The 14,197-nt window shown below is 35.3% G+C and overlaps 1 protein-coding gene across 1 annotated transcript in view; it reads left to right on the forward strand.

The window, feature by feature from the left end:
* MAN2A1 (mannosidase alpha class 2A member 1) overlaps positions 1-14,197 on the forward strand; it is a 172,577-nt gene that overhangs the window by 77,929 nt on the left and 80,451 nt on the right. The window contains exons 8-10 of the mRNA XM_002919942.4: positions 3,409-3,586; positions 9,654-9,856; positions 12,646-12,828. Of these exons, the coding sequence (XP_002919988.2) occupies positions 3,409-3,586; positions 9,654-9,856; positions 12,646-12,828 (564 nt within the window). The remainder of the gene's footprint in view (positions 1-3,408; positions 3,587-9,653; positions 9,857-12,645; positions 12,829-14,197) is intronic.

The raw sequence follows: 14,197 nt of genomic DNA on the forward strand, positions 1-14,197 counted from the left end.
TTCATTAACTCTATTTTTAAGACTTTAGAATTTCTGGTTTCCGAAAACCTGCACTACCTAGGTTCTTGTACATGTTATCCTTAAAAATTTTTCAATAACATGGTGGTAACACAAGTGTAGGCATACTTTTAAACTCATTGTATTATTGTGTACATTAAATGTGTAACAATAATTATGTGCATTTTTTTGGTTTTTTTTTTTTTGCCATTTGTAAGTTTGATGGTTTCAGGGAACTCCACACTCATGTGACTTGCTAAGAAGAAGCTAGGCCTCCTACCTTCCACAGGAGGGTTAAAATGGGCAAGGGTGAGGCAGGTCAGCAGTTATCAAGCACAGCTGCCCAAATCACCCAAGGAGCATTCGAAAAGTCTCCAGCCCAACAAAATGAGAATAGGGTGCCAGCATAGTCACCCCCCAGGTGGTTGCGAAGCACAGTGATAAAGCCTTTTAAAGTAAGATCTTTGCATTTTGCACTATCAAGTCTATTTATTTTAAAAATTTCTCCTTAAAAACAATGTGTGGAGAAGGTGAGATTGAGCCTCTCTGCCTTGAGTCAGTCCTTGTGGCCATAAAATATTCCACTGTGAGCCTCTCTCACTGTGGCACATGCAAAAGTATTTTAACATGGCAGCCTTCTTGAAGCCAGAGATCCCTTCTAGCAAATCTGACTTTTATAGTTGTTTTGAAAAACTATCCAAGATTAGGTGATCAACCTGGTTTCATTTTATTGGTTCCTACACAGTGAAGATCAGTGAGGAGGAGTGAATAGTGTGCTTTCTGGGGTTAGGTTAGGCAGAGGAGAAGAACCCAGTTAGGCCGTGTAAGATGTTCTGTAGCACAGGGGGTCAGAGATAGGGAATTTCTTTGAAGGTAGCCAGATGCTTCAGCTGGGGACTCCCAGTGCACCAAAGACCTTGTGAGGCTCCTCTTTTTCTTTCTCGGTGGTGCTGAGAGTACCTGTATAAAGTGCATTATTGGGAAAAAAGCTATTTTGTGTAATCCTTTTGCTGTGTCCCATCGACACTTCAAAGATTGCCCCCCCAGGAACATATCTTGTGCTCAGTCCGTTCCAGTGATTCTGCAAGTGGTTTCCAGGGACCTGGGGATATAGGGATAAAAGAATCCATTTAATACTTACTTAGATTTTTTAAAAACTTCTTATAAGTCTTGAAATCTTAATTCTACTGGTGACTTCACATCCAAATATCAGCTTCCTTTTTACTTTGTGATGAATGAAGATCAAACGCAGGCGTTCCAGCTTGGTGGCACTTGATTTTTAATACCCTAAAGAAAATGAGATTTAACTATAACATACATGTGATAAAATTGGTACTGTTTGCAAATAAAGAAATACCATTCTTTATCAAGTAGCGTTTTTGTTCTCATACAATATATTTTACATATGATGGTGATTTACATGTGGCATGATACAGGATGTTCTAGGGAAGTTTTCTTTTCTTGGTTCTAGTTAAGTCGACATTTCTAACCTGGTAGAAGTGAACAGCAAGTGGCTGCTGCCAATCTTCAAATGTGCTGTTGGCCAGTTGATTTGGCATCCGTGTACCGTGTATTTAGTGAATATCCGCTCTCCACCAGGTCGTATAGATTGGCCTCTTGGCTTTCCCGGTGTTGACACCTTCTGAGCAGGAGCTCGGGGGTTAGGACGGATGCTGAATGGAAAAGTCACGTTGAATGTTTGTGATTTCTTTCCTCTTATGTGTCTTACGTATATACACAAGATATGGAGTATCTAGTAGTAAACCTTGGCATTCCTTTAAACGAGCGTTTATCCTTTCCTGTGCTGGTTGCCTAGGGGAATCTGATTGGGTGCTCAGTCACAGTATATCTTATATCTGTGATTTATATGTTTGGTTTTTTCTCTTTTTCATTTTTCTCTTATTTATCTTTCTGTTTGATTAATCTCATTAGATGAGTGTTTTTTAATATAAGTAATCTAAGATTATTTTGGTAAGTGTGGAATATTAGTAAATTATTAGTAAAAATTAAGTACTCTACTGAATGCTAATCTCAGAAAACTATGTTTTGTAAAAGTATGGTTATATTTTTCTCGCCAAGTTATTTAATTTTGCTAATAATTTAATATTAGCAAGGCGATTTCAGAGACTATCGGTATAAAAAGATCATGTGAGATTCAAAGTTTAGTTAAATGTTTTTAATTCTATAAAATACTTCTTTCCATTATTATGTTCTTTGAGTTTCTTTCGTAAGTTTTATATTGTGAATTGGAACTTACTTCTCAATAATCCTTGAAATGAAAATTGGAATACTGGGTAAAAAGCACATTAGTCATTTATCACTAATTTCTTTAGCTTGGCGTTGCAGACATAGAGAATTACTCTGAATTCATCTGCTTATTTAATTTCATTTTTGTAAGCCATTCCTCTTAAATAGTTTGTATTCCTAGACGTCCTCAAATGGTGCCCCAGTTCAGCATTCAGCAGTTCAACCCCAAAGGTTTTCTGCAGAATATTAGAATATGAAATATAAAAGCACATCAGCACATTTAGTATTTAGCTGACCTTTGGAGTCGTGGGTTAGGTCTGAGGGAGGTAGAAACCAAAAAAGCTAATTCAACTCCAAAGCTTTATCTGTTGATCAGCACTGAGAAGGACACTGTGACAGATATCCAGTTTATTGATGGCAGGTGTTAAGTGAGTTGTTTTTATTCCTTTTGAAGTGAAAATCAAGTTCTATAATTGGTTTCATTCAAACTATTACTTTTTTTATGTTTAATCAGGCAAGTTTAGATCAAATTAGAGAAAGGGATCTTAAGTCAAAGACAACTTCAAAGTTTATATAGATTGAGAAATCCTTTTTGTCTTGTTGGACTCAATTATTTTAAAACATGGGCAATCTGGGATATCCAGTGTCTGTGGCAGGGCTTCAGGCGGCCGTTGATGTTCCTAGTAACTATATGTCAAAGTTGGTATGTGACTTGATTTCTCTAAGGATAATCTGCTGGAAAACTGGATTTTTCTCTCTGGTAAGAATTTATGAATATATTTTTTTTAAGATTTAGTTATCCATTTGAGAGAGAGAGAGAGAGAGCAGAGGGAGAGGCAGAGGGAGTGAGAGTCCCAAGCAGACTGCGTTGAGCGCAGGACCCAATGCAGGGCTTGATCTCATGACCCTGAGACCATGACTGGAGCTGAAACCAAGAGTCTGGGTGCTCAACCAACTGTGCCACCCAGGCACCCCAGAATTTATGAATGTTTTAAATGGATGATGAAAATTACTATAGTTTTTAAAAAATCTTCCTTATAAATCGTACTAACCTAGAATACAGGTAAAATATACAACAATTTCTTTTAACATAATACACTTTTTAATGAGTTCCCCCTTGTCCTTTTCTTAATACTATTATTATTTTCTCTTTTTCTTTTGTAGGGCTGAGATGCTTTTAGATCAGTACCGAAAGAAGTCAAAGCTCTTCCGTACTACAGTTGTCCTGGCCCCGCTAGGAGATGATTTTCGCTACTGTGAACGCACGGAATGGGATCATCAGTTTAAGAATTACCAGCTGCTTTTTGATTATATGAATTCTCATCCTGAGTATAATGTCAAGGTAATTTGAAAACATTTAATTATGATACTGTATTTGAAGTTGAGCCTTCATTATCAAATGAGGCTACAATACAGGGCCTTAGTTTCTTTGTCCCACATCCCAATATTTCCTAGAATGTGTAGTCCTTTTGGAAGAGTATAGTTCTTAAAGAGGAAAAATATCTAGTACTATAGTTGCATTTCTGAAGCTGTCCCTTTCCTCCCATTCCGACAGCATTAAAGAGACGTTACTTTTAGATAGTTGTAAACATGCACCTACTAAGTTGTGATTTTCATTTTTCAGTGATGTCCTGTTTTTGAACCAGCATTGAAAGTTTGTTTCTCTCTGACGGTTGCACCCTTGTGATTCAGTCGTGTGACTGGCAGATGCAGATGGACATGTCATGAATTTTGCAAATGAATGTCTTGTGTCCAGAGAGTACATTAACATTTTTCTTAGTTGAGAAGACTTCCAAAATTAATCATTTGCGTGTAGTTCTTCCTCTTTTTTACCCCCCTTTTAGAAAATTTCTAACATACCCTAAAGTTTTGAGAACAACTTAAGTACCCTTCCCCTGACCCCCGCCTCTCATATCCATAGCTCAGTTACCACATTGATCAACTCAAGGACAATCCTCAGTGTCCTCTCTCACCCTCTCCCAGGGATTACTTTGGAGGAAATAGTAGTCATGTAGTTCTGTAACCATTTCAGTAACATCTAAATGATAAGGCCTCTGTTTAAAAATACAGTCATGGGGCGCCTGGGTGGCACAGCGGTTGAGCGTCTGCCGTCGGCTCAGGGCGTGATCCCAGCGTTGTGGGATCGAGCCCCACGTCAGGCTCCTCCGCTGTGAGCCTGCTTCTTCCTCTCCCACTCCCCCTGCTTCTGTTCCCTCTTTCGCTGGCTGTCTCTATCTCTGCCGAATAAATAAATAAAAAATCTTTAAAAAAAAATACAGTCATAATGCCATTATTACATCTAAAAAATTAACGATAATTAAGTATTATCACATATCTGGGTAGATTCAAATTTTCCTGATCCCATACAGGCATTTTTTTTTTTTTTTTAGCAGATGTTTCATGAGTCAGGATTCAAAGAAGAGTCATATTAGACCCTATGTGAGAAAATTACCCAACGTATTTATTATATTCACATGCTAACCTATGAGACAGTAGAATATCTGTGGAAATACTATAGAAAGGAAGCAGTGTTACTGTTTAGGAAATTAGAAAGCTGATAATAGGCCACATTTTATGTAGGGAGAATTCAGGTTTATTAAGTAAATGTAAATAGTATCAAATAGATAAATAAACTTAAATAAAATGCCAAGTGTATTCAGGATACTTAAACAACTGAATTTCTACCAGATTATGAACTCGGCGCATCAGGTCTGTGTTTAAATCGTCTCTATAATCTCCTCCAAGATAAAGCTGATACAGGAACATTTGCTTAGGGGATGGCATGTGTAGGTGGGTATTTTATCTCTAAATACAGCTTCCTGGTGAATGGTTTTGAGCCAAGAGGGTCTGCCACTGATTCTAGAGAATTAAAGCCCTGATTTTTGTATTTTACCTATCTCCTTCCTTGCCCGTTAGGGCGATTTGTAAAGTAACTTTAAAAATTGAAGTATCACTTACATAGGAGATGTGCACAAACCGTTAAATGCACAGAGAGTTTTTTGAGTTAAAAAACCCCATGTAACTGCCGTCCAGTTTAAGACAGAACATTTTTGGCTTCCCCAAAGAGTCCTTCAGAGCATTGCCAAATCTTACAAAAGTAACCTTATTTTCCCTTCTGTCATCATGATTAGTGTTTCTTTGGAAATGATATAAGGGGGGAAATCTTCAGTATGTGTTACTTTGTGTCTGGCTTTCCTTGCTCCAAGTTATATTTGCAAGATTCATCTGTGTTGTTGCATGTAGCAGTATATTCATTTTTTTTAAAGATTTTATTTATTTATTTTGCGGGGGGAAGTGCGAGCAGGGGGAGGGGCAGAGGGAAAGGAAAGAGAGACTCTCAAGCCAACTGCGCGCTGAGTGCAGAGTGGAACGTGCAGCTCAGTCTCATGACCCCGAGATCATGACCTGAGCCAAAATCAAGAGTTGGATGCTTAACCAGCTGAGCCACCCAGGTGCCCCACAGTATATTCATTTTTAATACTGTATATTATCTTCAGTATCCATTTGATAAATATGTCACAGTTTGTCCATTGTATTATTGATGGACACTTGGGTTATTTCCAGTTTTTGTCTATTACAGATAAAGCCATTTTGAATATTTTGTGCATGTTTTTATATCCATGTATGTGAATTTATGTGGCTATAAAATGGGATGGAGATTTTGGTCATACGCACATGTTCAACTTCAGTAGATATTGCCAAACGGTATCCCGAAATAGATGCACTAGTCATTGCATTGTATGACAATTTCAGTTGCTGTACTTCCTTACTCAAATTTTTTATTGTTAGGATTTTTTTTGTCTTTATATTTTTATGATCGATGTGATGGTTTTATTCTATATTTCCCTGGTAGTTAAAGAGTTGAACCTCTTTTCATAAATTTATTTCCTTTTAGGTATCCTCTATTGTGAAGAGACTATTTAAATCTTTTGATGACTTTTCCTTAAATTGGGTTGTCTGTCTTTTTGTGCCATTTATAGCTCTTTTATATATTTTGGTTTGAGTCTTTCTTCAGATAAAAGTTATGCAAATATTGTCTCCCACTATGTAAGCCTGTTTCTTAATTTCTTTCTTAATGCTATCTTTTGATAAATGGAAATTCTTCATTTTAATTAAATCTAATATAACTATTTTCCTTTATGGTTAGTGCTGTTGTATTCTGCTTAAGAGATTTTTGTTTCTACCCCATAGTTGTGAAAATACACTTCTTTTGAAGCTGTCGTCCAGAAGCTTTATTGTTTTACCTTCAATATTTAGGTCTGTAATCTATTTGGAATTGAATTTTTTGTGTGAATTGTATTCAGATAGGGATCAAGTTACATATTTGCCCATATGGATATCTACCACCATTTATTGAAAAGACCAGTTTGCCCACTTGACTGCAGTGTCATCTTTGTCATTAATTATGAGTAAAACTATTTGTGTGGATCTTGTATAGACTCTATTCAATTTTGTCTCTTCAATTCATCTCATACTGTCTTAGTTACTATAGTTTTAGAATAGATCTTAATGTCTAATAGCTTAAGTCTTCTAATTTTGTTTTCCTTCTCAATATTGCATTGGTTTTCTTTATAGTTCTGTATAGGCTTAGGATCAACTTTCAAATTTCTACCAAAAAAAAAACAAACCAGAAATAGTTGGAATTTTGATTGGGATTGCAATGAACCTATAGATCAATTTGAGTATAATTAACTTCTTTATAAATATTAGTCCATCCATGAACATGGTATATTCCGTGTATAAAAATACCGTTGACATTTGCATTCTAACCTTGTACCTAGTAACCTTCATGCATTTCCTTTCTTTCTGGAATTTTTGTCACTCAAGTGTTGGCTGCTTGGATTGCCTTTAGATATCTTCAAACAAAAGCTTTTTTTTCCCCCTCTGTGGTTTATCTAGTTATATCTATTCTCTGTAGAATGTTTGAAGTTATTTTGTCCAAGCCATATGGTTCAGTTTATTATTATTTTCTTTTAATGAAAGGAAAAACAAAAGCAATTGAATTTAGATGGCTAAATGACACTGTACCAGCTGAGACAGTCAGTTTGCTATTGGTCATCACTTATTTAACAATTTAGGTACTTTTTCTCATATGTTGTTCTGATAAAGAAGTTTGATTATGTTTAAGATTAAGGTTATGTGAAACATATAATTTGTTGCTTTTTAAAGTAAGAAACATTTACCTTTTTTTGATTATTTGGAATATGTACTTTATTTGAGCTACCAAGAGACTGTAGAAAAATTTACTCTTAAATAATTTCTTTTGAAGCTACTGTAGCATAGATACAGGATTGTATGTCAGTCCTTTGAGATTGAATTAAGTTTGTGAGAAGGCCTGCCAGATCAGTTACATAAACTTTGCCCTGGGAAATTGCCGAGAAGGAAATATTTTCACCTTGGCTAATACCAAAAAATAATTAAAATATTTTAAAAAGGTATACTTTGTTGTTAATATTAGCTCTGTAGCATGCCGCAGTTTCCTAAAATCTGAAACTGAAGAGGATTTTGTTATCTCACAGAAATCCCTTTTTGTATAGATGAGAAAGTGAGGCTCAGAAATTTAGATTGTTGAATATTTTGATACTTTTATCAGTATATTTCCCTGAGCTTATCTGTACCTACTGGGCCTCAATTTAATGCTGTATTTCTTTGTATTTGTGATCCTCATGGTTATATACACACACTTACATTCTGCTTCTTAGAATGTGTTGAGTAGTAAATAACTTAATTTTTGAGTACTTACTATTTCCTATTAACTTTTTTTTTTTTTTTTTTTTTTTTTTTTTTTTTTTTTTTTTTTTTTTTTTTTTTTTTTTTTTAGACAGAGAGTGCACATGGGGTGGGGAGGAATGGGAAGAGGGAGAGAGAATCTTAAGTGGACTCCATGCCCAACACAGAGCCCAGTGCAGGGCTTGATCTTATGACCCCGAGATCACGAACTGAACTGAAATCAAGAGTGAGATGCTTACCTGACTGAGCCATCCAGGCACCCCTGCTATTAACTTTTTAAAGTGCTTCACTTTAGTTAACTTATTTAATTCTATGAATAGCTTCTGGGAGGTACTAAAATTATTCCCATTATAGATGAGGAAACTGAGGCACAAATAGATTAACTTGCCCAGGACACATTGTATTTGGTGAAGCCAAGATAAGACTGGGTAATATTGTTGAAAATTACTTTTCTGTGATGTAAACATAAGGATTTAGAAATAATCATCTATTTTGCTGTTACAAAATTTATTGTGTCACAGGTACATCATGATAACTTATATTTGTCTTACTAATATTGTGTTTCCAGCTGAAATTTTGCCTTTGCAATAGAAAAATGATAGCTAAAACTTACACCATTATTTCCCAGTTGTGTTTCTAAGCATTTTACTTAGAACTCTATTAGCTGTAACCCAGAGACAATATGTAAATATGCTCAAAACCACGTATTAGGTAAGTGGTAGAGATGGAATGCATACCCAGCTGTCTGGATCCAAGTTCTGTGCTGTTCTTAACCACTCTTCAAAAGTGCTACTCACTGTTTTTAACTACTCTTAATTATTTTTCTGCCACTGAATCAAAATAGCTTTTAGTATCTTTGTGTGTGTGTGTGTGTGTGTGTGTGGTAGAAAACAACAAAAATAGCCATCTTACCGTTATTCAAAGAAATACATTCCCTGTTAAATTCTCTGTTTATCTCTGAAAACACTGCCTTTTAATATCTGTTTACATGGTCTGCTATAATACTTCTTTTTTCCTTTGATTTATGGAATAGCTTGGGCTCATAAAAATGGATTTATGTTCTGGTAATTTAAATCATTAGTCAGAAGACTTTTTCGTTTGAGCAGTCAACCTTGCAGTTCTTGTCACTCTTTGTGTTTTACTTCTGTTCAATGTTACCTGCTGGTAGAAAAAGTCCATTTTTTTAATGACCTGCTGTTCTTGAAGTCTCCCTTATGAGAGCACAACCTAGGGGGACAGGGAGGCCAGGGGAGTGTATGTGCATATGACATAGGAAAAATACTTTAATGGTTAACCAAACTGTTATGTAAATATTTTATTTTTGCTGCTTCCTCCCATCTTTTATTCATCTCTGAATTATTCTATTCCCTGACCCTTGCACAGTTTGAAATTCTGGAGATTTGTAAGGAGTTTTCAGATCCACCGATTTGTATATCTAAGTAGTTCTTCCAACCCCTTAGGTGTATACGTTTTATTTTGGTTTAATTTGGGACCCGATGCAAGTGAAAGAGTTACTGTGTATTTTTCCCCCTGCTTTTGAGTTTTGTAAAATCTGAGATAGATTTTCATCTTAATTTGGAAGCGCATCTTAAATATTTATTATTAACTTTTCCTTTCAGTGCTAGAAGTAGTTTTAAGCTAAAGATGAATAATTTAAGTGTCACTTTTTTTTTAATTAGATACAGTTTGGGACCTTATCAGATTATTTTGATGCACTGGATAAAGAAGATGTAACCATTGGAAAGAATAGCCAATCAACGTTCCCAGTTCTAAGTGGAGATTTTTTCACTTATGCCGACCGGGATGATCATTACTGGAGTGGCTACTTTACATCCAGACCCTTTTACAAACGAATGGATAGGATATTGGAATCCCACTTAAGGTACATTTATGTTTAGATGACTACATTAATTATTCACCTCTTTTTTGTGATCATAGCCTTTTTGTAGAGTTTTGCATAATATACAACATTTATGCAGTGTTAGGATGTGTTTAATGTAATTGTGAAATTGTAATGCAATCGAAAATATGTCTCCAATGCATAACCAGATTATTACATGGGTTTTTGTTCTGAAAGGAAAAGCAGTTTATGTAATTAGACTTTCTCCTGTATTTTATGTTTTGTATGTTTCTAATTAATTAACTGGTGGTGTTTGCACACCATGATAACATCCAGTGGCATCGTCATGTTGTGTGTGCAGGTCGGTAATCAGACAGACTAAGTTGTTGGAAACGAGTAAGGGTCACAGGGAACAAATAGGGCCTCCATATGGCCAAAATGTGGGCCTCAAAGTACATAATCTAAAACTAATGTAGTTTGTATGTGGGAGAACTTTAGAGGCCCCACCTCAGTTCTTACTTACTTGGAACATATTTCTGTAGGTGTGATTTTCTGCTTGTAGAAGAACAAAACTTGAAAGACATGAGGACTGATGGCGGCAGAGTGATTGGCTAAAACAGTGTCCTGACAGGGAGAAGGCAGAAAAGTCAGTAGAAAACAAAACACTCTAGACCAGCGTTGTCCAACAGAACTTTCTACAGTGGTAGAAATCTTCTGTATCTGTTTTCTGCGTTGTTCAGTATGGTAGCCACTTGCCATGTTTAACTGTTGAGCACTTGAAATGTGACCAGTGTGGCTGAGGAACTGAACTGTTCATTTCCTTTAATTTTAGTTTATTTAAGTGTAAATAACCACACGTGGCTAGTAGCTATCATAGTGGGTTTTGTTGCTTTTTGGTAAAGATGAACCACCCCAGGGACTCCTGGGGCTCTTTCTATGTGTGTGTAGCCTGGAAGGTTAATTCATTTTCATGATAAGTTCGCATTCAACTAAGTTCAGATCATGAATTCATGATGATTAGTTTTCATGATGAATCTCAGTATTAAAAATAAAAAGTCGTGTCATACCCACCTTCTTCTGTGTACTGTTAGAAACGGTACATTTTGGAAAGCCCTTTTATAAAAATCATGAATTTCTCCAAGAGTGTACTTTGGTATAGTAGTGTGTTTGTTTGTTTTATTTTTACTGTTTCTGTGCTGTTACCATTATTTCAAAAGCCTAATCTTTGACTGTTTTTTGGGATATTCACAAATGTGCCGGACGGACACATATTATTGTATTTATAATGAAATAGTGTTTCTGTGTTAGAAAGATTTATGCATTCTTGCCTAATAGAATATTAATTTTCTCTTATGTTATTCTAAACTACCTATGATAAAAACAGAGAAAGTACTAAGTAATGTAGAGATTTTTTTGGACCACTGCATTTTTTTTTAAGTGTCAACTATTTTTTTAGTGACAGAGAGTTACGAATATTGATTCAATCTTAATTTATTGAACATATATAAGGTGAAGTACTTAGTGCGAGTAATAATATATTTTGAAAATTCTGCTTTAAAACAATAAAATAAAACAATAAAAAGCTGTATAATTATGAATTTCAAGATGTAATCAACTTATTTGAAAATAAGTTTATTGTGTGATAATAGATATTTCATCTTAATGCTCATTTGTAAAACATTTGAATAGAAGAGTATAGAGAAGAAACTAATTTTTAAATCCCAGTTTTACATTTTGGGATATCTATATGTATATGTACTCTTTTGCAAAGCCAGGAATATGTGCTATGGATATATGTGAACATATATGCACAATTTCCTTAATTCAAGTTCAGTGTTTCCCTGCCATGAATTTCAGAAGGGTTAGAATTGAAAGGCAGAGATTATTTAGTGTCCTTTAATTATTTAAAAATTTAAAGGAATTCTTTTTTTTTTTTTTAAGTACTTCAGATTTCTCCTTTTTCCTTATATTGTGATACATTTTCAAGCTGCTTTGGTTTTCTTTCCATCCTCCTTAATAAGTTTGGCATAAAGAACCTTCTTATATTTTTTACTTCATCAAGTTGTATCTCTTTTTAAAGAACTTCTTTTGAAACCTGTCTTGAACCATATCCTCGGATGAAAAAAATAAAGCGTGAAAATAAGTCCCTATATTCTTGCTCAGAAACTATTCTTAAGCCAAAGTGTTTTATTCTTTAAAATAAATGAGAAACGACAGCATATGTTTTATCACCTTTCAGTTTATATTGTTACATTCCCGCTAGTTGTTGAATGTTCTCATTCAGCACGGAAACTAGCAGTTGTCATGAGCTGTCAGGCCATCGCTTCTGCCTCTCCTTCACTGTTAGGCTCCCACTCATGTGACCGTTTCCACACCGTCTCTCCTTTAATGTACATATGTGCGAGTGAATGGCTTTCTGGTGATGGGGTTCTGGGTATGTGTCTGTGCTGATCTTGGAGAGAAGAAAGGACAGAAACCATTCTCTACTTCTTACTGCTGTGTTGAGCTATTTTTTTTCACTATGTTATACATAAGTAAACCTATCTCACTGCCAGTGGGTACTGGCTTCTTTCCAGAACCATCTAGAACAAGGGCCCTTTATATCAATTTAGACATGATGTTCTCTGATAATTGATAATTTAGATATATTAGGTGAAGACCTTGATGGTTTTATAAGAATGCTTATTATCAACATCTTTTTTGTAAATTGTGCTGAAATTGTGTATTTTTTTTAAAAAAACAACTGCATTTGAAAATGTATCAGTACCACATATTTTAAATAGTAAATGTTTGTTTTGGAACAAGAATTAATGACTGTTTTATGCAATTAGGGCTGCTGAAATTCTTTACTATTTCGCCCTGAAACAAGCTCAGAAATACAAGATAAGTAAATTTCTTTCATCATCCCATTACATGGCACTGACAGAAGCCAGAAGAAATTTGGGACTGTTTCAACATCATGATGCTATCACAGGAACTGCAAAAGATTGGGTGGTTGTGGATTATGGTACCAGGTAATATAATTATTAAAAAGTGATTATAAAACATTTTTTTAAAAATTTTGGGTCATAAGCGTTTATCTTTGATGAAGTTGTTAATGTACATCAGACCATATCAATAATGACACCCCTTATAAGTATTGCTGTAGAAAAACAACATCAATATTCAAAGCGTTTTTCAAGAATTCTATTGACAGTGTACTAGCTGTCCTAACTTTTTATTGCAGTGCATTTCTGCAAATGGAGAAGTAAAACGTTATTATAAAGCTGATTCTGTTTTCTCCCAAGTGTAGTGCGGTATTTGGGGTTACCGTGTTGACCAAGGAGTTGGTATCAGGTGAGTGATAGCTACAATCCAAGGAGATAAAGAGCCATACTTGATTGTATAGCAGCTTAATTTCATCCTGTTTCAGATCCAGTTGCTCTCAGATACCTTTTTTTTTTTTTGAGAGGGACACTGACAAAAACAGGATCAGCCTAGAGGGTAGCCAGGAAGTAGAAGAACCTAGAAGCTTGACATGTGTGGATGATCTAAGGGATTGGGGTGAGAAGGGTCGGCCTGGGTATTGATAGCAAAGCCAGCTTCAACTCTTGGAGGGTGAGATGCGGGAGGGAGGGAAAGCTCCGTTACTCTCACATCGCAGAATTGGAAACAGTGATACAGACTTTTGGTCAGAACAGCGGGAGACTTTGTAAATACTGCTTCCCACTAATCAACGGCTGAACCTTTGTGAGAGTGAGATTTCCATCATCATGCCCTAGTTTGGGTAACCATTCATTCGGATCAGTGTAGAGGAGATTCCTATGTTGGCGAAGGAGTTTTGACTATTGCTTCATTATGGTTTAGTTATTTCTTCCAGATTTTTTTCCTATCAATAATGGTGTACTTCGATAATATTTTAAAATTGTTAAAATATACTCTTTCTTATAATACAGATTTAAAAAGTGAATCTCTTTTTTTAATAAATGTTTCCTCCCATATGTGAAAAGTGTATACAGCATATAAAGTCAACATTACAGATTGATCCACAACTGATACCACTTATCATAGTAAGTGTTAATTAAAATTTTAGTTACAGTATTTTGACTGCCTTTCTAGATATTTGAAAAACAAATTCTTGAGGTTTCATAAGTTGACTTGAGTCCTTGAAAATATATTCATGGTAGTATCTCGAGTATCTTCTCAGTTTTCTTGCGGCGAATGTATTTGGCATCTGTTGAGGTTGAGTTGGGCTTAAAATGGAAAACACTCATTGGCTGATAATGATAATTGGTTTTTCTCCCACAGAAGGCATTTTTGAAAATAAGGTCAGATCCTCCATTTTTTCCTTCTCACCTGCTCCTGTCTTCTTGGTTTATTGAGAGTTTAAAAGTGGAGCTTAGA

This window comes from Ailuropoda melanoleuca, chromosome 3, assembly GCF_002007445.2.
Source record: "Ailuropoda melanoleuca isolate Jingjing chromosome 3, ASM200744v2, whole genome shotgun sequence".
In the NCBI taxonomy this organism is placed as follows: Eukaryota; Metazoa; Chordata; class Mammalia; order Carnivora; family Ursidae; genus Ailuropoda; species Ailuropoda melanoleuca.